The following is a 25000-nucleotide window of genomic DNA, read 5'->3' as shown; positions in this document are numbered from 1 at the left end:
CAATTCCAAACTGACATCTTCTGCCAACTTCCTGGCTAAGGGAGGGAACACTCTGCCTTTCTTCTTGTGCTTCTGGCAGGTTACCCTCTTGTGCAAGAAAGAAACCTTGCTCTGTCTTGGCTAGATTACCCATCCATGTGAGCCGTATTTTACAGAGGATACAGTTTCTCATAGCCATATAGAATAGATGTGAAGAATAATTTATTGATATACCTGTACATTTGTGAATAAAACAGCTCTATTAATAAAACTATCATATGTGCTTCTTATTTTTATTTAGGTGATCCAAGAAAGAAAATGTCATTTTGATTTTAAAGACTTCAAGATGAATATGGAGACAGAAGAAAGTGAGCTGTTTTTGTTCTTACATTGTTAAAGCAAATTGAATATTTATTATTTACTGTAATTCTTTGAAAGCATTTTTTTTGAAAACTATAAGTTTGGGGTGAATTTTGCAAAATGTTTTACTTTTTCAATAGTTCCTAAAATACAGTTGTGCTTGAAAGTTTGTGAACCCTTTAGAATTTCCTATATTTCTGCATAAATATGACCTAAAACATCATCAGATTGTCACTCAAGTCCAAAAAGTAGATAATGAGAAACCAGTTAAACAAATGAGACAAAAATATTATACTTGGTCATTTATTTATTGAGGAAAATGATCGAATATTACATAGTGCAGTTGAACAGGTCAATAAAAATAAAATTTTCAGTAGCGCCCAGTTTTCGTAATATATGTTGTATTTGGCACAACTGGCATAATTGACTGCACTCATATCGAAGTAAGAGCCCCTAGCAATAATGAAGCTGATTTTGTTAATCATAAGCAGTTACATTTCCATTAACTTATATGTATTCTGTGATGCCAAGATGAGATTGACAAACATCAGGACTGCTCTGGCATAATAATGCATATATGACTACTGATGCCATTGATAGATCATACTCCGGGAGCGCAGAGGTGCTTTTTTCTCCATCCATACACTTGTGTCACTTCAGTTTCAAGCGATCTGATGTTTCGTTTGAGATTTTTTTTTTTATTTCAGACATTGTGCGGCTTGTAGAACTCACACCATTCGTGGCATGCTGCCATTCAGCTCCCTCAAATAAAGGTTTTTTACGTGTCTGTACTTTAGAGATGACAGTGTATATCTCGCTCTCTTCAAAATGTTTGCTTTTTTGTCTGTTTTCTCCATTGTTGCCATTGTGTTTCTTTACAGGTAAATCTGTTAATTATGATTGTTTAAGGTTAATTAGCATGGTTCATATATGGCTGTTTAATGGTGGCAAATGGGCAGAGTTCGGAGGCATGATCATGTATACACATTTACAAGATGATTGTGATTTATACAGGGTAAATTGCAAAGAAATATGTGTACAGTAGGTTTTATAAACTGACTTTTATTGCTGCTTACAAGTTCATATTTTATTTGGTCTATGAATATTGTAATTCTCAAATTCATGCAAACTTTTATAAGTGAAATCTCTGATGAATATTTCAAAAGAGAATGAGGGGGAAAGTGCCTTTGGACAGTCTAGCTGCCATTACGAATATGTTGCGATGACTTTTGACTTATGCAGTGCTCCAGTGTTTTTTTCTGTTTTGTAGCTAGATAATAATGTAATTTTCTTGTGAACCATAGCTGATAATATGTAAAATATCCAATTGGTGTTCAGACATTTGAAGAATTTTTAAATGTGGAACAAAGCAAACTCTATAAAGGGGAGGGAGAGGTTTTCCTTAGCTCTCATATTTCTTCCCTATGAATTCCAAATTTGTCTCTGCTGTGGAAGACCGTCCATACCAACTTGACTTATGTCTAATGTTTTGTGAGTTGCAGTGATCAGTATATGCACCATTACAACTCTAAATAATAAATGAGAGGTTTGGCCAAAACTCAAAAAGCTTCAGATAAGTTTAAGAAGTTGTGAACCTTTTACAGCTTCTTTATTGGAAGTATTAGGTAAGGTCAACATTATCAAAAGAAATTGGCATGTTCTAGAAGTTTCTACAACTGTAAACATTCTAACAAAATAATAATGAAATAAACAGTGCCGCTTGGTCATCAAATGGGTCTTAGAAAGTGTAAATACCTATTTTAAGAAACTATTCAAACATTTAATAAAATCTGGTCTTCAGTATATTGGGTTGAGGGAAATGTATCAATCAGAAAACATTGTCAGGGAACCCAAAAAAACTGACATCCCACATTTTTGCATCACCATAGAATTGCAGCTGTCAAACAGATTATAGACCAAAACATGTGGTGTACAGGTCAACACAGACAATAACAGACAAAATTTTTTTTTTAAATGTTAGTCTATCATATATTCTCCCTATGGCATTTGCCACTTGATTGACATACAGGGCTGCCAGTCTGAGATCTCTTTTCTTCTAACACACTGGTCATCCCGCATGCACGATCAAACGCGCGAGTTACTGCAAAACTCCGGCTTCATAAGTGATCTAGTTAGACTTCCAATTTATATCGACTAAAGAAGGGATTTTGGTTATGGGCTAAATGTGGAATTGGAAGAGGATTTTGTTCTCTCACAATGTCACAATCGAAGTGCGTTTGTCTGATCTGTCAATCTATTGTATAACAGTACTAGCTATATAGTAATTTTGTTTTATTTATAATGTATATGTATTTTACAACTCAGAGAATTATGACAGAAATAAATACATTAAATCATATATCAATCCTCAACACATGCTGCACGCAGGCAAGCGGGCAGTGAGAGTGGAGACAGATGTGAAAGACGCTAGATAGATTGTATACAACAGGCAAAAATAGTGACCACTTGATAACAGTATTAGCTACAATCAATGAAAGCATGAATTAATCAACAGAAATAACCTTAATCGACATTTTAAACTTTACAAAAAAGAAAAACGCCCGTCTATGAAGGCAGACGCTTGCAGGCAGGCAGGCAGAGTGGCAAAATGGAAGTTAAATGGAAAAAATAGATTGCATCGGTAGTGGTTTAGCATCACCATAGAGAATGAATGGGAAACGGTTTAGGGAGTATTAGCTAAAGAATACGCGGGGGCTGTGCACGTTTGGAATATAGCGTATATAATGGAAAAAAAGTAACGATTCGAGTGTTGCCCAATGTAGCGGAATAAGAGTAGTGTTTCTTCTTCACAAATGTACTCAAGTAAAAGTAAAAAGCATGGTGCAGTAAAACTACTCTTAGAAGTACAATTTTTAAAAAAACTTAGTCAAGTAAATGTAACGGAGTAAATGTAACGCGTTACCACCCACCTCTGGGTTTGGGGCAGTATCCCTTATACTTGAAAATTGGTTGTAAATGCGAAAAAGGTTGAGAAAAATCATCTTTACAGACAGGAGTCCAAAACAGAACTGAACTGGTTAGGAAACATGTCGGATATATAGTTAAACAGCAGGAAGAGGAGGAATCTTTGGACTGTAACCGGAAATTAGGTCATCGGGCTGTGACTTCTTGGGATATGGAAATTATGTCATTAGGAAGTGATGTCTTCTGGGACGTCTTCATGGGAGCCAGGTGGAATTTCCCGGATTTGGTTTGTGGGGAGATAAGAGAAGGGATTAATGCACTCTGCCACCCCCTGGTCTGACCAGGAATTACCTTCCTTTGTGCCTTTTAGCTGCCTCTCATGCCTTCCATGTGTGACAGGGTTAACAAGTAAAATATAAAAATTACAAAGAAACCTTTTGATTTTACAGTGTGGTAATGTTCTTTTTTGTGTCTGTGTACAGAAATTCATGCTAATTATTCTTTTGTATAATTGCAGCATCTTTCTTCCATTCTTTAACAAGCCTTGTTGATGAAGTCACCATAATGATGGACAGAGTGAAGCTACAACTTGTGTTTGGGGATATTGCCCAAGAAAGTTCTGATATCATTGTCAATTCCACATCTTTTAATAACCCTCCCTTAGGTAGGAATGTCCTCTTTAAATGTGTGAAAAAAAACTATCCTATTAAATTTTAATAGTCTATTGTCTGGAAAAAGATATTATAAATTTAAATGACCTAGTTTAAATCTGATGTTTCATAGAGGCAATGGTAGAATTTACAGTCCTATCAATTACTAAAAACAAGTTTTAATTCACTCATATATTTTAGCTTTTTTTTTTTTTTAATTTTACAGCTCTCTCACACCAACCTTAGCCAATAATGCAAGTCCTATTATCATAGTAATAAAACAAAGGTTTTCCCATTGAAGCCCAGGCAGATGAAGTGATGTGCTTGTGGTCACTCAATGTCAGCAGTAAGATTTGAACCTACTACCTCAGAGGTTGAAGTGCAAAGTCTTAACCACTGTGACACACTGCCTGCCTTTTCTTCTAGAAGAGTATGATCTAATTAGAGCACAGGAATATAAATTCAAGCAACTAGTAGTATTATTCAAAATCAAGGAATATACATTTGTAATCATAGCAAAGTGTTTTATTACCATAGAAACTGTCCATACATTACACTAGATATTACTGAGCACACAATGCAAATGCTTTAAAATTGCAAAAAGATGTCAAGACACTATTAGGAAAATCTGAGCCCCTTGTGTGACTTTGAGATTTCAGCTTAAACTCAAGAGGAGACACTTGTGAGAATACCGTATTATTTTTTCTCAGGAGAACAAATGAGGAAAAAGAAAATGTCTCCATTTTATTTCTTTCTGGTCTGATCTCAACTATTTGATTGATTATTAAAGTGTTTATTAGCTAGGTGAACTAAGTTGTCATAATATTTTCTTCCAATTTCCATGATATGCTCAATATAATTTTTTTATTTAGAAAAATATTTGTTTTAAAAGTTTGAGAAACTTTTCATTTTGCCTTGTGCAACTGGTCTGTTTCTGAAATGTTTTATGCAGGCCTCTTCAGTGCTTTAGACACACTGTTGCTGATTTGTGCACATGTGCAGCCTGAATGTTTGACTTCCATTTTGGGGCTTAAAGGGTAGAACACTTTAAAAATACCTATGGGTTGATTATTTTTATTTTTCTAATTTTTTGAATATTTTTGACACAATTTAAATGGTGTATGAATCTGCATATTTCACTATCACCACTATCACAAATCGTGTCTGCAAAAAAAATAAAGTAAAATAAAATAATCTATCCATCCATCCATTAACCAACCTGCCATATCCTAACTACAGGGTTTTTGATAAAATTATAAATTGGACATATAATTGTTTGAAATATAATTATTTCTTACAAAAAGTAGTTTTAGCCCTCTGAGTATGTTTCACAGTGGAACAGAAGTCAGTTTACACAGTTTACCAACAGAAGTTTGTTTACGTAGACTGACTCCATTTTCTTTTATATTCTTTTATTAAAACGGGGATCCTAGGCAGACAGGAAAATTTGATATAATACATCACTATTCATGAGCAGAGAGACATATATTCACTAAGGGAAAATCCAAACATCATTATTAAAGAGAAAGAGGGTGCTTTAGTTATCATGAACACATCTGGCTATATACAGGAGGCACAAAGACAATTGTCCAGTACTATGCATTATGACAAACTACAGAAAGAATCCACAGGTCTCTACAAGAAGGAATTAAGAAGACAGTGTTTTTTTATTGACAGCAGGGACCATGTAAACAATTTAATTTGTAAGAACTCCTAAGATTCACAAAGTAGGTAACCCGGGAAAGCCTATAATCTCAGCAATCGGTCCTCCTGAATGTTGAAACCAAAAAAAAAATGTGAGCAGCTGTGCATCCTCCAGATCCTTCCATAATTTTCTATCATATCACCTCCCATAAGAGTTGTACTGGTTACCAAATATAAAGTTGGTATGGACCAAGAAGAGGGTCTATTCAAAAAGAATTTGTCTATAAATTCACTGAGATGGTTGCTCTTCCTTCCAAATGCTACTGTTAAGGAAATGACAGGGATGCAAACTAAAAATGTCAGAATTTAATACTTTTGTCAGCCTTCCAGGTTAAATACAGAAATTCCACTCACCCAGCAACAAACAAGGCTGCAACAGTGACATATTTTTGGAACCACAGCACTTTGTCACAGCCTTGTGATGCTTACCCCTCCTGTTACACTCATATCTCCCACAAGCAAATCTGCATCATGGCAACACTTGTATCTACTCAGAAATTCACTTAGGGTGTTGCCCTACCCTCTCCCATCCACACATCCACCCAGAGGCAGCAGAAGAGATGAATTAAACATGAAATTCCAGGTTCTACTACAGTAATAAAATAAGATCTCCACTTAACTCAGAAGCAGAGCTTCCCTCTTCTAATGTTATCAGCCCAATACTATGTTCTATCACTGCTTTCTCAGGTAGGATAGCAGCTGGGATGGGATCCCAGAGTGAATTCCTCATCAGAGATATGATTAAAAATGTATTTTTTTTTTTTTATGAATTACAGATTCCAGACCAAGCAAGCATGACTGTGATTTTTGCCCCTCTAATGAAAGCTCAATTGACTTACAGTAGCTGGACAAAAACTATGATTTCTGTTAGTGTTTTCAAATCTTAGCTACCTTTGAAACGAATAATAGAAGATATATTTTATTTGTTTGTTTGTTTGGTTTCTGTCCAGTTAAACTATTTAAGGTGCATTAGGCATCTAGTGAGAATTATTCTGGTTTTCCTCCAGTGGCTGCTTCCCATTGAAAAGAGTATCAAGGGTGGCATCCCCAGTTGTTTTCCTCTAGGGGGCGCTAGCTTCCCGGTTGAAATATGTTCTTTTGTAATTGTGGTGTCTTAACCTGAACCTATATCGATATACTGTAATATAAAAAGGCAATACCCCTCCCTTAGTGATACGGCAGTAAGAAATCACATAGGAGAAATAACTTAGCTTTCTTTAATGACAGTTTACGCAGCATAACAGATGGGAAGCCATGACAAAACCTTTATATAGAGTCACTATTTTTGTCTCTGTGTTGGAAGGATTTTCAGGATCGGATGATGGCATCTCCCATTCGTCCATCAGCTTCAAAGGTGTGCCGGGCAATGTTCCAAGGCTTTATACTCTTTCTCCCTGTGCAGGCCCTTACTTAGGTAAAATCATGCCATTCCAAACAAGGCAAAGAGAGGATACTATTTCATGCTGACTCTTAACACACAGAAATGTCTGTGTCTATCTTGTCCTTTGCTTGGCCTAACAGTTCTAAATGCTGAGCCCCTTTGTACTAAATCTGGCTCAGCTGTGGTTATATCTGCCAGTTGACCCAGAAACACTTATGAATTCTATATAAAAATCTAGGGGCTTTCTTACTTAAGAGACTTACATTTTCTACCTACCCCTGATGGACCTGGCATGCCTGGCTAATCTTTAAGGTCACCCTTGGCCACCACTCCCTAACTAAATTAAAGCAAATCTGTCTGTTCTGCAACAAATACAACAGGCATAAACCTGATCAGCCACTTAAGGTTTTCATTTCCTCGACTGGCTACTGTGCTTGATTTCTGCTTTGTGGGCAGAGTAAGAATCTCAACTTCTGTACAAGCACCACTCATACAAAAAAGGCATTACCATGTGGAAAAAGAATAAATACTCCAAGCAGAGGAGACCTCCATTGGGAAGTGATGCAAAATGGCTTCACATCAGTGTTATGTTTAAGGAATGCCAATTTGTTGAAAGGTTCTTTCTATCACCTCATCTTCATGTTTTGCATGGTTTTGTTTTATAGGTGTATCCAAAGTTTTACTGACAGCAGCTGGATCAGAAGTGGAACAAGAATTTGAGAATGGTTTGTGTTTATGATTTTAAAAGTTTATATATCAGTGATTAAATATATCTACCTATTAAATAATATGTATTATTTAGTTAATCTGTGTTTTCCTTAGTGAAATATTGTTTGTTTTGCTAACTTTACTGCATTATTCTCTTCAAGCATGCAAGCGTCAGAAAAACAATATGGTGATAACTAAAGCAGGCAGCTTAAACTGCAAGAATATTGTTCACATCTGCTGGGAAAATAACTTAAGTGTAATTGAAAAAAGAACAAAGGAAGTTATTGAGCTGTGTGAAACTCTGTCATTCAGATCAGTCTCATTTCCTGCAGTATGTACTGGTAAGTATGGAACTATTTAAGCAATGGAACTGTTTAGATAAACTAAAAAATAATCGGTAAATATGTGATTTCTCACTATGCTTCCTTCCACATTCCAAAGAGTTAAAACTTAGATTGGTCAGAATTCATTTTTTAAAGTTAGTCTGGAAAAAGAACCAACACAGACAGGTAGGACACAGGTTTAGCACACAATGCATGGTTTATTTACAGTTTGCCTTCCACAGCACACAAGGCAAAGCACAGAGTACAACACAGTTTCTCTGCTGCCATCCCTTCCACCTACACTAATCCTCATGCTCTGTCCCCGGGTCCTTCTATACTCAGGGCGTACTGACCGGGTAAGGGTTTCGGCCATGCTCCACACTGGACAAACAGAAACTAATGGATTTGCATGACCTTTGTGAAGCATTTGTAAACTTGTACACCTAGTGCAGTGTTTCCCAACCTCGGTCCTGGGGGCTCACTGTGGCTGCAGGTTTTTGTTCAAACTAGATTCCTAATCAGTGACAACACCTGATAGCGCTAATCTCATTTAATTAGCTGGTGTTATTTTTCTTTTATTCTACATTCAGAAAAGCACGGCAGCATGATTTTTACATTTATAAGACATTTAGAAATATTTCTGCCTTTGTTCTAGATTTAAATGCTTAACTCTCTTTTGTTGATTTCATTCTATTTCACCCTTTCTCTGTGCAGTTTTTCCCCTTCATTGTATCTTATTAATGTCAATTAAAAACTAGCACAGCAGACACGCTGGCAAACAACACTGAATGATCAAAGACTTTAGCATCAGACCCACTAATTAGTAAATAATGGATTAATTAAACAATTAGAACACCTAGAAAAGTAGAATGAAAATCAAGATGAAAATATTGTTAAAAAGAAAAAATACATTATTCCCATGTAACTGCTTGGTACATTTTAAAATATATACAGTAATCCCTCGCTATATCGCGCTTCGACTTTCACGGCTTCACTCCATCGCGGATTTTAAATGTAAGCATATCTAAATATATATCACAGATTTTTCGCTGGTTCACGGATTTCTGCGGACAATGGGTCTTTTAATTTATGGTACATGCTTCCTCAGTTTGTTTGCCCAGTTGATTTCATACAAGGGACGCTATTGGCGGATGGCTTAGAAGCTTGCCCAATCAGAGCATGTATTACATATTAACTAAAACTCCTCAATGATATAAGATATGCTTCCCGCGTGGTGCTTGATTGTTTGCTTTTCTCGTTCTCTCTCACCCTCTCTGACATTCTCTGCGCCTGACGGAGGGGGTGTGAGCAAAGGGGCTGTTTGCACAGAGGGGCTGTTTGCCTAGAGGATACGGACACTCCTCTACAAAATGCCACTTTATCGCGGTGCTTCTGTATACTTAAAAGCACGTATTGATTTTTTGATTGTTTGCTTTTCTTAGCGAGCGCTCTCTCTGACATTCTCTGCTCCTGATGGCGCTCCTTTGAAGAGAAGATATGTTTGCATTCTTTTAATTGTGAGAAAGAACTGTCATCTCTGTCTTGTCATGGAGCACAGTTTAAACTTTTGACTAAAAGGTGTTATTTCATGTCTAGAGGGCTCTAATAATGTTAACAGTGTGAGAGAGTTTATAAGGGCTTAAAATATATAAAAATAACCATACAAACATATGGTTTCTACTTCGCGGATTTTCACCTATCGCGGGGGGGTCTGCAACGCAACCCCCGCGATTGAGGAGGGATTACCGTATATATGTTTGTTTTTTTAACCAAGCTTAGTTTTCTAATTTCTATGTTGTTTCCAAAACACAGAACTTGAGAAATAACACATCACTTAATTAGCCCAGGAGTCCAATTAAAAACATAAGCTGGTTGGAACAAAAACCTGCAGCCACAGCATGCCTCCAGAACCGAGGTTGGAAAACACTGATCTAGTGAATAATGTTTTAATCAAAACCTTCATTGTGAAAATACATGAGCATTTTCATACCTCAGTTCATTTCCAATCTGCATTTCCTGAATTAGAGTTACAATAGTATTGGCCTGGTGCAACCACTGGAGGAAAAGCAGAATGATCCTCACTAGATGCCCAAGGCACCTTAAATAGCTGAATAACTGACAACAGTTTCTCAAAGGTTCTTATAGATTGTTAAGTTCTATACCCAGTCATAGAGACTTATCTTATCTTATCTTATCTTTTTGTATCTCAGTTATCTATCTTGTCTTTCCTTGCCTTGTCTCATCTCATCTCATCTTATCCTTTCTTATCTCAACTTATTCCATCTCAGCTTGGCATATAAAAGGTTTTCCCACCTTGATCTGTCTTGTGGTAAATCAAAAGCTTTGTGTGAGAATTATCATTCAGATTCAGTGTCTAGTACAAACCCAGAAAACAGGTAGTGCTGAGCTAACTTTTGGTCAGTTTTAAAATAATTTTCATTCTGAAGAACCAAAAGTATTTAAACTACATAATTGTGGAATCTGCTTCTCCTTCACTTTCTGAGAGAAAGCTACTCTTCCAGAAGAGAAACATGTAATCAAAACTCAAAATTCTACTTCTCATTCAAACTGCATCACACTTACTAGGAGGCAGATTTCACAGCCAGCTTAGGCCACAAGCACAACATGACTTACAACCAGCAAAAATGAAATGGCTAAATTTCCAAAGTTGATGACCTCTTAGGTAAAACGGTGCCTTAATATCATGATCAAGAAAATCATGAAAGGGGATCATTTGCACTCTTGATGAATGGCTGTATACCTTTTAAATCTGTTGTAAAAGTATTTGACATTGAGTGGTTGGCTTTTCCTGTAGCCTCTTGTTGCTTAAAGGAAGGCAGTGTCTCTGAATTGAAGTGACTGCACAGGATGTGAGCAGTTTAAAGTGAGATAGAATCAGAAGATGGATCATAATAGCAATAACAATCCAAGTTTAAGGCAAGTAGAACAGGAATCAAATAAACAAAGGCAGTATTTGAGACAAAATCATTGACTGAGAAATGTGGGAAAATAATCAATGACCTTAATATTTCATGTAATCTTAACAAAGTCAAAAACAAAACAAAAAAATTTCAACCAAAGATAACTATAACAATAATAATGGAAATTGTAATAAAAATAAAAAAAAATAATAGCATTAGGAGTTTTTTTTCTTTTCTTTTTTTTAATTCATCCAAAGCTAAGACAGAAAAAAAGTATACAACACTGACCTTTATATCTTCACATATTCCCAACTATGCTGCCTAGTAACAGCATGGCAACCTTGCAACAACAAACAGTAAATAATGATGGTGATTGTCATAAAAACAAAAATTGCCCTAAATCAAAAATCTATATGACCAATAAACCTCTTGACCTATAAAACAAAATTGCCATAGTCCAAGGAGAAGACTATAAAAATCTACAATAAAGTTTACATCACAACATGAGCACATGGCATTCTTTGTACGAATTGCCTCAACTACAGAACACGTCTGGCTGTGCCTTCTTCTCTTTCGTTTTTCATGCTGTAATAAAAACTGATCCATAACTGCATGAACAAGGAGACACTTTTCACTCTGATTAACAGCTGGCTACTTTGGACTTTTGGTTTGACAGACACCAAAAACTGACGTGTCACATGTGAGCCTGTGCTCTGCTCCTAGACCTAGAATGAAAGTAGGTAGGGACTGCTAAATAGCAAACCTTTTATTCATTACTGTACAGAAATACCAGTTAGTATATTACAATTTGTGAAATGTATGCAGTTGAAGGTATTTTGTATAGAGTTTGCTTTCTTAATTTAATGAAGACCAGTGCAAAACAGATTTTCAATTGTTTTCCTGACATGTCAAATAAATATTTAAATATATACTGTATATGCAAAAACAGCTCTGGTGCGAACGAACTTGTAACTACTTGTGTCACATTGCACATATCAATCTTGCAGGCTAATTTATCCCTGACCACTTGTATCATGTCATCACTGATGGCTGACCCAGCAGCCAGTATGTATTCCTTCATTTACTCACTGGTACTGTACACCTAAAGAGGGAGGAAACTACTATGAGATCAGATATCCAGAACATATGATATGTAATCATTGAAACTGACAAGAACAGATCTGACACTTAGGATAATATTTTAGTGTAATCTGGGTTGAAGACTCCTGAGGAAGACAGGAACTCTTTCACTTAGATGTGGAAAGAATTAAGGGTAACTCTTCAATTTGGTTATATGTTACTTAGTTACATAATCCATTTTTGGGAGTGTTCAGGTCTCACATTGTACTGTTCAGCTATGAATATTTATTTGGATGTCTCTTTTCAAATACTGTTTTGCAGGGGCAGGTGGTTTAAAGCCTAATGCAGTGGCCAAAGCAATGTTAGATGGTATTTCCGCTGCAGTGACAAATCAAAATGTCAATACTGTCTCTGTGGTCAGGATTGTCCTCTTTAAGAAAGATATTTTCGAGTCCTTCAAGTCAACTGTGGAGTCATGCTATGGAAACACAAAACGCAATGAAGCTGCAAAAAGTAAGTTACATCAATTTTACAATGATACCTTTTTTCAGTTAAATTCTCATTTTTGCACTTTGTCAGTGCATCTGTATCTTATGAAAAAGTTTTATGGCTGTAAAAATGAATGTTATCATGTTGAATTTAATTATGAAGTTATTAGTGTTCATTCTGAAGATTATATTAGTACTTTATAATTAAGTGGATATTACATAAAATGCAATGAAACTGAAAAATAATATTTTTGTGTGTTCATAAGTGCTAATATTACCACCATTCCAGGCTTGAAAAATATTAAAGCAATGTGCCATCATACCTGTTGAATATTGAATATTACAGCTGTGATAATCCTTTTTTGTGGATGGTTTATTTTCCATCACATCTATATAATCTCAAAAGTAAAAATTCCAGTGGTGTCAATTTTTTGGTGATTACTCATAGATAGCATGCCAAAGCTGTGGGTTAAACTGGTGTGCTGTGATGAGCTTGTGGTTGAAATGATATAGATTAACAATTAACCTCTGCATTTTTGTGCAATGATAATGGAATTTTTAACTTAATATTTTATTGACCATCTGCATAACTTTTAGGTTTAATAACATTTAATGTGATAAGGAGCATTAACAGCAGAAAGTAGAAACAATAAATTCAGTCTTAAAGCACTGTGCAAAATTCACTGGAGTATAACTATTAAATCATATGTTACAAATCTATTGGGCTACTACAACAAAATTTTAATTTGCACCGTAGCTCACCTAGATAACTAAAAAAAAAAAAACTTTAAAAATACACTTGACAGGCTTGTTTAGCCTAGTGGCTTGGTCTCTAAGGCACACCAAATTTACATTTAGAGATATCTAAAAATCTATTTCAGATTTCTTAAAATGCATGCCACCTTTTAGGACATCTGAAACTCATTTACCAATGTCACACAGTATGCTCCTGTACATATTTGGATATTTCAAAATAACTTCCTGTCCATTTCTTTCAATGGGGCTTCCTGTCTACCTTAAGATACCTTGAAAAGCATTTCATGTATTTGAAAACATACAGAAAGCTATTTTAAGATATCTGTAAATGGGTATGAGATGCATTGAACTTTATTGTAGATTATCAGAAAATTATATTAAGATATCTTGGAATAAGATCATAATTTTTTATAAAGGTATCAGAAATGTATTTGATATATCTTGAATTACATTTCAAGAAACAATGTATGAAATGGATCAGATACTCATTTTAAGATATTTTGAAATGAATCTGAGATACCTAAAAATATATTTAAAACATCTCAGTTGCTATATGATTGCGAGACAAAGATGCTATCCAGTGACCTGAGATGAAGACTGGACTCCTAGGGAACCACTGGTTTAACTTTGTGTTGAAGGAGCAGTTACTCATGGAGTCCTGAATGAGGCACATTACTTGCAATGTGAGGGAGCGTCAGTTATGGCACTACGACCATGTGGCATGATCCTCCAAGGATGATCTAGCTTGCAGGATCCTTATTGTTGATGGCCTGAGGTGCTGGACCAGGCCAAGGGGATGCCGACATAACACCTGCCTGTGGTAGACAGAGGCTCGTTTCCCAAGAGTGGGACTGGACCGTGTATCTGCCTGGGGGAGTTTCCAACCGGGATCCCAAGCTGTTTCGTTGTGTGGTGGGTGCAGCAACGTGCTGTATCAGTGCATGTTCCCCAGCCTGACCTGAACTCAGTTGTGATTTGATATGAAAATATTCAAAATATATTTTAAGATACCTTGATTATATTTCTAGATATCTTTAAGGAATATTCCACCCAAAAATTATCCTTTTCTTATATGTTACTTATCCCATGTAGTTTGTAGTGGTAATGTCATGTTTTCATAGAGGAAAGAGAAGTGTTGGAGGTTGTGCTGTTGTATTGAACACCCACACCTCTCCCACTCATTCAGTGATCAAATGTCACATCTTCAGTTGAAAAGTGTGACCCTGTGCATAGGGGCTTCCTGTTTGTGGGCTAGTTTTATTTCACAGATTATTTATTTAGCATTATTTTAGCTAAAACATACATGTGTTTTGCATGTTATGAGCATATGACTAATTGGCTTGAAGTGTGGACTATGTAACATAAGTAACCCGAGATTATTTCATGGATGATTTTGATATTATTTGCTGTTATCCAGTGTTGGTCACCTTAGGGTCCCATTCTACCAGAAATTTTGTTATGTCCATTCTCTACAAGATTTGAGACTTAATTTTTTTCTCGGCCATCACTATAAACTCTAAGGGGGGAGTAGCATATTAAAAAAAAATATCATTTTTGAGTGTAGTATTCCTTTATAAAACCATCCACATCTTTTTGAGATATCACAAATGCATTTTAAGATGTCTCATATACATTTCAAAGTATCTTAAACTAATTTTGATATATCTGCATATATTAATTTGGTTTTGTCATATTGTCAATTGCTCTAATGTTCTAAAAATTCATAGCCGGATCCTGTATACTGAGCGTTTAATGACCTTAGCCTGCTTTTTGAAAATGGCCAACATAGAAAAGCTGTGCAGTCACTGTAAATTGGCAGAACTAGACATAGAACTTACTATTTTGTTAAATGTTTTAAAAAATGAGGAAGATATCCATCCATCCTCTTCTGCTTATCCAAGATCGGCTCGTGGGGGCAGCAGCTTGAGCAGAGATGCCCAGACTTCCCTCTCCCCAGCCACTTCTTCCAGCTCTTCCGGGAGAATCCCAAGGCGTTCCCAGGCCAGCCGGGAGACATAGTCCCTCCAGTGTGTCCTGATTCTTCCCCGGGGCCTCCTCCCGGTTAGACGTGCCCAGAACACCTCACCAGTGAGGCGTCCAGGAGACATCCTGATCAAATGCCTGAGCCACTTCATCTGACTCCTCTCGATGCAGATGAGCAGCGGCTCTATTCTGAGCCCCTCCCAGATGACTGAGCTTCTCACCCTATCTTTAAGGGAAAGCCCAGACACCCTGTGGAGGAACCTCATTTCAGCCGCTTGTATTCGCAATCTCGTTCTTTCGGTCACTACCCACAGCTCATGACCATAGGTGAGGGTAGGAATGTAGATCAACTGGTAAATTGAGAGCTTTGCTTACAGCTCAGCTTCTTTTTCACTACGACAGACCAATGCAGAGCCCGCATCACTGCTGACACCACACCAATCCGCCTGTCGATCTCACGCTCCATTCTTCCCTCACTCGTGAACAAGACCCTGAGATACTTGAACTCCTCCACTTGGGTCAGAATCTCGCTCCCAACCCTAAGAGGGCACTCCACCCTTTTCCAGCTGAGGACCTTGGTCTCGGATTTGGAGGTGCTGATTCCCATCCCAGCTGCTTCACACTTAGCTGTGAACCAATCCAGAGAGAGCTGAAGATCACGGCCTGATTAAGCAAACAGGACAACATCATCTGCAAAAAGCAGTGACCCAATCCTTAGTCCACCAAACCGGACCCCCTCAACACCCTGGCTGCACATAGAAATTCTGTCCATAAAAGTTATGAACAGAATCTGTGACAAAGGACAGCCCTGGTGGAGTCCAACTGTCACTGGAAATGGGTTTGACTTACTGCCGGCAATGCGGACCAAGTTCTGACACCGTTTGCACAGGGACCGAACAGCCCTTATCAGGGGGTCCGGTACCCCATACTTCCGGAGCACCCCCACAGGATTACCCGAGGGACACGGTTGAATGCCTTTTCCAAGTCCACAAAACACATGTAGACTGGTTGGGCAAACTCCCATGCACCTTCCAGGACCCTGCTAAGGGTGTAGAGCTGGTCCACTGTTCCGCGACCAGGACGAAAGCCACACTGTTCCTCCTAAATCTGAGGTTTGACTATCTGACGGACCCTCCTCTCCAGGACCCCCGAATAGACTTTTTCGGGAGGCTGAGGAGTGTGATCCCTCTGTTGTTGTAACACACCCTCCGGTCCCCCTTCTTAAAGAGGGAGATCACCACCCCGGTCTGCCAATCCAGAGGCACTGTCCCCGATGTCCATGCGATGTTGCAGAGGCGTGTCAACCAGGACAGTCCTACAACATCCAGAGCTTTGAGGAACACCGGGTGTATCTTATCCACCCCCGGGACTCTGCCACCAAGGAGTTTTTTGAGCACCTCGGTGACCTCAGTTCCAGGGATTGAGGAGGTCTTCGAAGTACTCCCCCCACCAACCCACAACGTCCTGAGTCGAGGTCAGTAGCGCACCATCCCCACCATATACAGTGTTGACACTGCACTGCATCTCCCTCCTGAGATGCCGGAGGGTGGACCAGAATCTCCTCGAAAGTCATTCTCCATGGCCTTCCCAAACTCCTCCCATGCCCAAGTTTTTGCCTCAGTAATCACCGAAGCTGCATTCCGCTTGGCCTGCCAGTACCTATTAACTGCCTCCCGAGCCCCACAGGACAAAAGGATCCTGTCGGACTCCTTCTTCAACTTCATGGCATCCCTCACCGCCTGTGTCCACCAACGGGTTCGGGGATTGCCCATTGGCCCATTCGGACTTAATGTCCCCCACCTCCCTCGGGACATGGTTGAAGTTCTGCCGGAGGTGGATGTTGAAGCTACTTCTGACAGGGGACTCTGCCAGATGTTCCCACCAGACCCTCACAACACGTTTGGGCCTACCAGGCCTGACCGGCATCCTCTCCCACCATCGGTGCCTACTCACCACCAGGTGGTGATCAGTTGACAGTTCTGCACCTCTCTTCACCTGAGTGTCCAAGACATGTGGCTGCAAGTCCGATGACATGGCCACAAAGTCAATCATCGAACTGAGGCCTGGGGTGTCCTGGTGCCAAGTGCACATATGAAAACCCCTATGCTTGAACATGGTGTTTGTTATGGACAATCCATGATGAGCACAGACGTCCAATAACAAAACACTGCTCAGGTTCATATCGGGGGGCCATTCCTCCCAATCACGCCCTTTCAGGTCTAACTGTCATTGCCCACGTGAGCATTGAAGTCTCCCAGTAGTACTAGTGAGTCACCAGAAGGTATGCCCTCTAGCACCCTCTCCAGGGACTCAAAAATGGGTGGATACTGCAAACTGTAGGCGGAGAGAGGCTACCTCTTGTCCACTGGGGTAAACCCCAATGAACAGGCTCCAAGTTGGGGGGCAATAAGTATGCCCACACCCACTCGGCGCCTATCACCGTGGGCAACTCCAGAGTGGTAGAGAGTCCAGCCCCTTTCAAGGAGATTGGTTCCAGAGTCCAAGCTGTGCATCGAGGTGAGTCCGACTATATCTAGCCGGAACCTCTCAACCTCACGTACTAGCTCAGGCTCCTTCCTCTTCAGAGAGGCGACATTCCATGTCCCAAGAGCCAGCTTCTGTAGCCGAGGATCGGACCACCAAGGTCCTCGCCTTCGGCCACCACCCAACTCACACTGCACCTGACCTCTTTGGCCCCTCCCATAGGTTGTGAACCCATGGGAAGGGGGACCCATGTTGCCTCTTCGGGCTGTGCCCAGCCGAGCTCCATGGGTGCAGGCCTTGCCACCAGGCGCGCGCCATAGAGCCCCACCTCCAGGCCTGGCTCCAGAGGGGGGCCCAGGTGACCCACGTCCGGGCGAGGGAAAACACCGTCCAAATTTTTTAATGAGGAAGATAAATTTCTCTAAATTTATAATAATTATAATAATGCATTGTATCTGTATAAATGTTTAGACTCCTTAGCCAGATTACATAGTAACTGAAATTTGATGTAAAAATAGTAAATACAACTACAACTTTGACTACAGACAAACTAAAACAAAGACATTTTTATGAAAATGCTAATATACAGGTGTGATTTATTTGATTAACTGAAAAAAGTGTAAAAATATAAAAGAGTAATGTGGCAATTGTAAAGGTTTGGGCACGATTTCGATTGCAAAGTCTCAGATCTGTTATGCCATTTGGCTTGTCTGACTTAGCGTATTAGGTGTTAATCTAGTCAATATTTGTACAAAGGAAGTGTCAGCTGACAGTTTAGCAGCTTACTAAATTCTATGACAAAACTCAACAACCATGAGCTCTCCTAAGAAACTGACTGAGGATCTGAAAATTAAACTAATTGATGCCTACAATGAAATGGTAGGCCATAAAAAGTTATTAAAGTGCTTCTAGCAAGTGATTTCCACAACATCTTTAGGAAATGGTAGTTTGAGGAACCATGAGGGTGAAGACGATCTGGAAAGTCAAGAAAATAGATTAATTGAACAGTTTATATATTGTGCAGGGAGGCCAAACAAAACCCCCATAGAACAGCAAGACACTTGCAGGCAGGATTAACAGAGAAAAGAGTGGCTGTGAACTGTTCGCCTGTGCAGCAATTTTTTACACAGACATGGCTTTTATAGAAGAGCCACCAGAAGGAAACCTTATGTACGATCTCATCTCAAAAAACAGCATCTGCATAAGACAGAGGCATTTTTGAACCAAATGCTGTGGACAGAAGAAGATAAGATCAGACTCTTCAGCAAGAACTACAAATGATTTGTTTGGAGAAAAAATGAGCAGCATTCAAAGAATAAATCATTTTGGCAATTGTGAAGTACAGGGGTGGATCTGTTATACTTTGGGGTTGTGTGGCAGCTAATGTCACAGGAAACATTCCAGGTACAGTGAAGAATTGATTCCACTTAATATCAAAAAATCCTTTAGGAGAATTTCAGACAGCCAGTCAGAAAACTCAAGGTAAAAAAGATGGCTTCCACAACAGGACAATGATCTAAAACACTCTTCAAAATCATGTATGAAATATCTCAAGAAACACAAGGTGGTATGCAAAAAAAGCAGCACAAGAACATCTAACACCTGCAAGAAAGAACAGGGAAAAGACACAGAGATGGCTATAAAAAACATCTGCAAGCTGTGATTTGTGCTTAAGGGAGTGTTAAGTACTGACTTAATAGGGTGATCAAATATTTGCACATCCAACATTTATTCTTTCATTTTTTTATGTCATCAGATAAATCATAATTGTACATTATACATACAAATTTAGTTTTATAGTTTGCTATTAATTTTTTATATACTGCTTTTATTGCAATGTCAACAAAATATTTTATTTGGCCAGGTTGTGCAAATTTTTGCATGGAACTGTATGATTTATATAATATCAATGACTAAAAATATTTGTGATAACAATTAGGCTACTGTACTTGCAGCTCAGTGTTTGTGCACCTACAATTATTTATGTGACAATGAATAGAATAATTGTCCTGAAATTCTCAGAGATAACACTCTTGCAACAGAGACCATACTTGCTTTTTTGCTTTGCGACACCACCCCCCTCCCCACAAGCAAGTCAAGTTAAGTTGGGGTACATGTACAACAATGCGTTGCTGCACCCACCACATGACGAAACAGCTTGGGATGCCAGTTGGCAACCCCCCAGGCACACACGCGGTCCAGTCTCACCCTCCAGAAATTACTTTCTGTCTGCCATAGCCAGGTGTTACATGGGTGACCCCTTGGCCTGGTCCAGCCACTCGGGTCCCCAACAATGAGGATCCTATGAGCCCGATCACCCTCGGGGAATTGCGCCACATGGCCGTAATGCTGTAACTGTTGCTCCCTCACAATGCAGGTAATGTTCCTCATTCAGGACTCCATGAGCAACCGCTCATTCGACACAAAGTCAAACCAGTGGTACCCAAGGATTCTCTGGAGAGACAGTACCAAAGGAGTCCAGTCTTCGTGTCAGGTCACTGGATAGAGTTCATGTCTTGCAACCATATAACAAGACAGGAAGCACCAGGACTCTAAAAATTTGGACCTTCATCCTTTTTGAATATATACCACTACACCATAACCTATTGTCTATGGGGGAAAAGCGAAAGTTTTAGATTCATCAAAAATTTCTTTTTTTTTTTTGTTAAAATTTTATTGAATTTATTAAATGCAAGTAACATTCCATATAAGCCAGTCAAACTTAACAAAACTAAATTCAAATCAACCCCCACCCATGAGAATGTGAGCAAAGCCAACAGCCAGAGTTAAACTTTAAGAGTAGAAAATAAAAGGGAGAGAAAATAATTTTCCCCAGTTTAAGTGCTGCCAGGTTTTAAAAAGGTTTTTAACAGATCCTCTAACTAAGAATTAGATTTTTTCTAATTTCAAATAGTACATAGCATCAATGACTTAAAAGAGATGGGTTAGGATTCTTGTAATTGAGCAAGAAAAGTCTATGTTCTAATAGTGAAGTACTGTAGAGACAATTGCAGTTTGTTTGTCCTTCTCCACTTTAAGCCCATCTGGGAGTACACCAAACACAGCTATTAATGGATCAGGAGTAATTGTGACACCAAGGCTGTCTGAAAGGCATTTAAAGATTTTGGTCCTAAATGATGTTAATTTGGTGCAGGACCAAAACATATGGCCCAATGAGGCTGGAGCTTGATTATAACATTCACAGGCTGGATCAGCCCTGGAAACATTTTGGACAATTTTAAATGAGACAGATGTGCTCAATAAAAGATTTTACATTGATAATAATTGTATGATTTGCTCGTATGGAGCTAGTGTGAATTCTGTGCATGGCAATTGTTGATAATGAGCTTCATGTTTATTTGTGATGTTTACCCCTAGGGATTTAAACTGATCTGCAATGATAAAACGGAAGGTGTCCAATCTAATATTGTGTGCTAGAGAGGTCACTGGAAAGAGCACACTTTTATTCAAATTAATTTTGAGTCCTGAAATCTAATGAAATTTTGCAAGCACTGTTAGGACAGCAGGCACAGTATTTTGTGGATCTTATATATATAGTACCATATCATCTGCATATAGTGATATTTTCTGTTCAAGTCCTTCTCTGATAATCCCCTTTATCTCATAAGCATTTCAACAGTAAACTGCCAGTGGCTCAATCGCAATTGTAAATACCAGTAGTGACAGGGGGCATCCTCGTCTAGTACCAGGTTCTAGTTTGAAGCAGTCTGAACTGAGTACAAACTGAAGATACTGGACTGGTATGCAGTAGTTTGACCCATGCACAAATGTTTGGACCAAACCCAAATTCATCAAAAATTTCGATCTCCGGTTTTCGACAAATCTCGAGGTTTTAGGGTCCCCTGATACCGAAAACATTGACATCTCGATTATGGGTGGGTGCCTGTGTGCCACAGTTTCTTGAGGACAGTCTAGAGGTGAAATGGCTGGACAGAATACCAAACTTGAAACTTAAACCTGTTATGAAATGACGATGTGTTGATTAGTCTTTGAACCAAATCATGCAAGAGAAAGAAGCACTCTAGAGGAACCTGCAAATTAATTTTTGATAATATCTTGAGAATTATTGCAAATACTGTAATTCTGTAATTAATTATAAATTCTTCCTGTCAATTGCTATCGTAATGACCTGTTTTATGATCAGAAAGATCAGCATCAGAGTGGTAAATAATTACTGGAATATTATAGAATAGTTTGGGTTACTTGGTTTCTAGAGTGCAAAGCCTACTGATGTGTATGATTTATTTACTCTTTTACTCAATACTCTAATTACTATTGTTTAATTCAATGTTAAAAGTTTGAAAAATATAATGTATTGTCACAGTATGTTAGATTTTGCAGCTGGCAAAAGTTTGCTAGAGGCAAGGGCACAAAGTGAACCTGGATATGTCCATTAATTCCCCAGAAGACCTCCAAACATCAAACAGACTTCTTCCTCATTCATGCTAGCACTGAAATGCAGGGTCTGTTAGGAGGGTTTGTACATACTGGCTCTTCCAGTAGGAAATCAGGTAAGGACTTTAGCACAAGCTAGACAGAGTTCTAGAAATGTTAAAATTATTTCCCCACGATGACGATACAGCAAGTGACCCAGCAGAGGCTGGGTACCCATGACCATCTCGTCAAGCAACAGAGAGAGAGAGAGAATGCGAGAATGCCACAATGGGGCATAACTGGAGGTGGGAACACATTCTTCCAGAGAGAGGGTACTTTATGGTTCCAAGCAATGAATAGTAAGGTCATGTTGCCTATGTAACTGGTAGGAGACCAGATGTGAGGTGAACATCTAGAAGCATAGGTGAAAAGATGAACATGTAGAAGCATAGGTGACAAGGCACAGTCCCAGACTAGAAGAGTTGAGATCATATTGTTTCTTTAAGGTTGGCAGTGTAGTTTCTGCCTTGGAAAAAGTAACAGAAGAGTATGTTTATTTATTCTTAACATTCTGCCTGTGTTTATCCCACTTAAATAATTTTGCCAATAGGTGGCCAGTTTTTAATTTTTATTCTGGTTTCACTCATATCAGTGACAATGCAGTTATTCTTGATTTTTTTTTTCCATTTCACAGAGATGAAACTAAAGGAGAAGAAAAAATTAAAAATAGAAAATTACTGCAAACCTTCAATTGACATCTTATCACTCATCCCAGATGAAGATGTGCCACCAGCTCTTTTTAATGTGATTGGGTGGCACTCAAAAAATGTGAAAGAGGCCAAAGATAATCTAGAATCTGTATTCAATACTGTCTACCATGAAGAAAGCCTGCAAGATGACAATATCTTCAGCCTTAGTGTTCAAGATATCCAAACGCTTTTGGAGACTGCAAAAAACAAAAGTGTTCATGTTTCCGTTGATCAGCATGATAAAAGCAGGCTATTGTTAAAAGGTCTTCGAGATGATGTGATATACATTGTCCAACAAGTTCAGCTACTTGTAAATAGCTTATTAAAAAGGGAGCTAGAAAAGCGAAACCAGGAACTGGTCAGATGTGATGTGCAATGGTACTACCATGAAAAGAACCAATCCACACCTTTCACCTTGGAGACAAACTTCATCCTAGAGGAAGCATTCAGCAATAATTCTATACAGGTTACGGTAACAGATGAGTCTATGAGAATGTTCAATATTAACTTGAGGAAAATGGTTGCAACTACTCCAGATTCATCAGAGGAAATTGAATTGAAAAGGATTGAGAACAGTCTGGGTGAGTTGTTTTATTATAGATTTTTTGAAAATCTTAAAATGCTGACATCTTTATATGAAAAAAGAATGTAAAAAAATAATGTCAGCATTGTTAAAAGTGAACAGCAACCTTATGAGAGCTTCACAGCATTTTGTAGTAAATTAACTTTTCTATGCAAAGGATACCCATGCTTTGTCAAACATCACCATACATGAGGTGTAGCAGCCAACAATTCAAAAGAGATGTAATCTTGTTGTTGAGGCCACTTTTATTTTTAATATACATACACAATTAGAGAAGAATATAAATAACATGTGGGTTAAAGTTAAAGATAATACCAAACTTGGGGGAAAGGTAGCTAATGTAAAATCATCTAAATTGTTATAGAGGAAAGTTGGCAGCAGGCTGACTTGGACAGAACTGTCACATATGAAATTTAATATTAGTAAATTTAAGCTGTTACACATAAAAAGTAGAAATGTTAGATTTACATAAGAAGTACAAATGTTACATTTGAATTCACAATGGGAAGTTTGATAACACACTAGTGAAGACTCACCTTGAGTGTTGTGTTACGTTTTAGGCTCCATATTACAAAAAAAGAGAGTAGTGGTACAGAAAGACCAGAATAGGAGGAAACAAGATGATTCTGGCACTGAGAGGTATGAGCTATGTGAAGAAAATGAAGGAGCTGAACAGTGTAAGCAAATGAAGAATATGAGGTGACATGATCAAACAGTATCGTGGATTCCAGCTGTTACTTTAAAATAAATTCTTCAGCAAGAACATGGGAACTTGGATAAAAACACCTATTAAGGTTAAGGTGGGAAAGGAAACAGTAATGTTTCACTATAAAAAATAGGTTGCATAAGAAAGAATAAAATGGGTGTGAGTTCTTTAAAAGTCATTATTTATAGTAACAAATCACAATCTTTTGAAGGGAGATTATGATAGATGACAAGAACAAAACTAAATTACTGTGTCATTTGTGAATAAGTAGAAGGGTGTAACTATTACAGCTAGCAAACAAAATACATGACAATCTTAGTTATGAGGGAAAGTTAGAGTTTCAAGTAACAATTCCAGTTTTAGATATCAGCATTAGATTTTTTTTTTTTAGTTAGGTGCGTGACTGAGATAGAGTCCTATGGCAGCAGAAAAAGAATGTTGGAGCACCAACCACTTCACCCCTTTTAATAAATTTTTAAAATGAAAGCAAAACAGTGTTGCAGCCACAGCCTTGTATAGCTTGCCAGCGCTGGGTCAAATTCTGACACCGTTTATCAGGTCACTGAACTCAAAGCCGGGTCTCTAGAGCTACAGTATGAGGCACCAGTGCTAGCAATTGTACCACTAGGCATCTCACTTTCCTTGTATTTAACATATTGTTACATAAACATTCACTTTTTAAATCCTTACTTGTCTGCTTTTTATAAAAACAGCTTCCTGTTTGCATAAGATTTGCAATAAATGTAATGTAACCCATGACAATTTTTGTGCTTTTGGATTTTGGATTAAATGCTTGTTATATGGCTGCCTACAAACAATAGCCTA

General features: G+C 38.3%; 1 protein-coding gene across 1 annotated transcript; it reads left to right on the top strand.

The window, feature by feature from the left end:
- Positions 1 to 280: 280 nt before the first annotated feature.
- Positions 281 to 24146, top strand: LOC120520941 (protein mono-ADP-ribosyltransferase PARP14; the record flags this gene model as incomplete). The annotated part of the gene is made up of 7 exons (XM_039742906.1): positions 281 to 347; positions 3782 to 3928; positions 7665 to 7724; positions 7869 to 8048; positions 12353 to 12544; positions 22832 to 23467; positions 24030 to 24146. Coding segments are annotated over 7 exons (1399 nt in total), but the record flags the coding sequence as incomplete, so codon positions are not given.
- Positions 24147 to 25000: the final 854 nt, after the last annotated feature.

This window comes from Polypterus senegalus, unplaced genomic scaffold, assembly GCF_016835505.1.
Source record: "Polypterus senegalus isolate Bchr_013 unplaced genomic scaffold, ASM1683550v1 scaffold_455, whole genome shotgun sequence".
In the NCBI taxonomy this organism is placed as follows: domain Eukaryota; kingdom Metazoa; phylum Chordata; class Cladistia; order Polypteriformes; family Polypteridae; genus Polypterus; species Polypterus senegalus.
The sequence above is the reverse complement of the archived record's forward strand: the minus strand, read 5'-3'. Positions and strand labels throughout refer to the sequence as shown.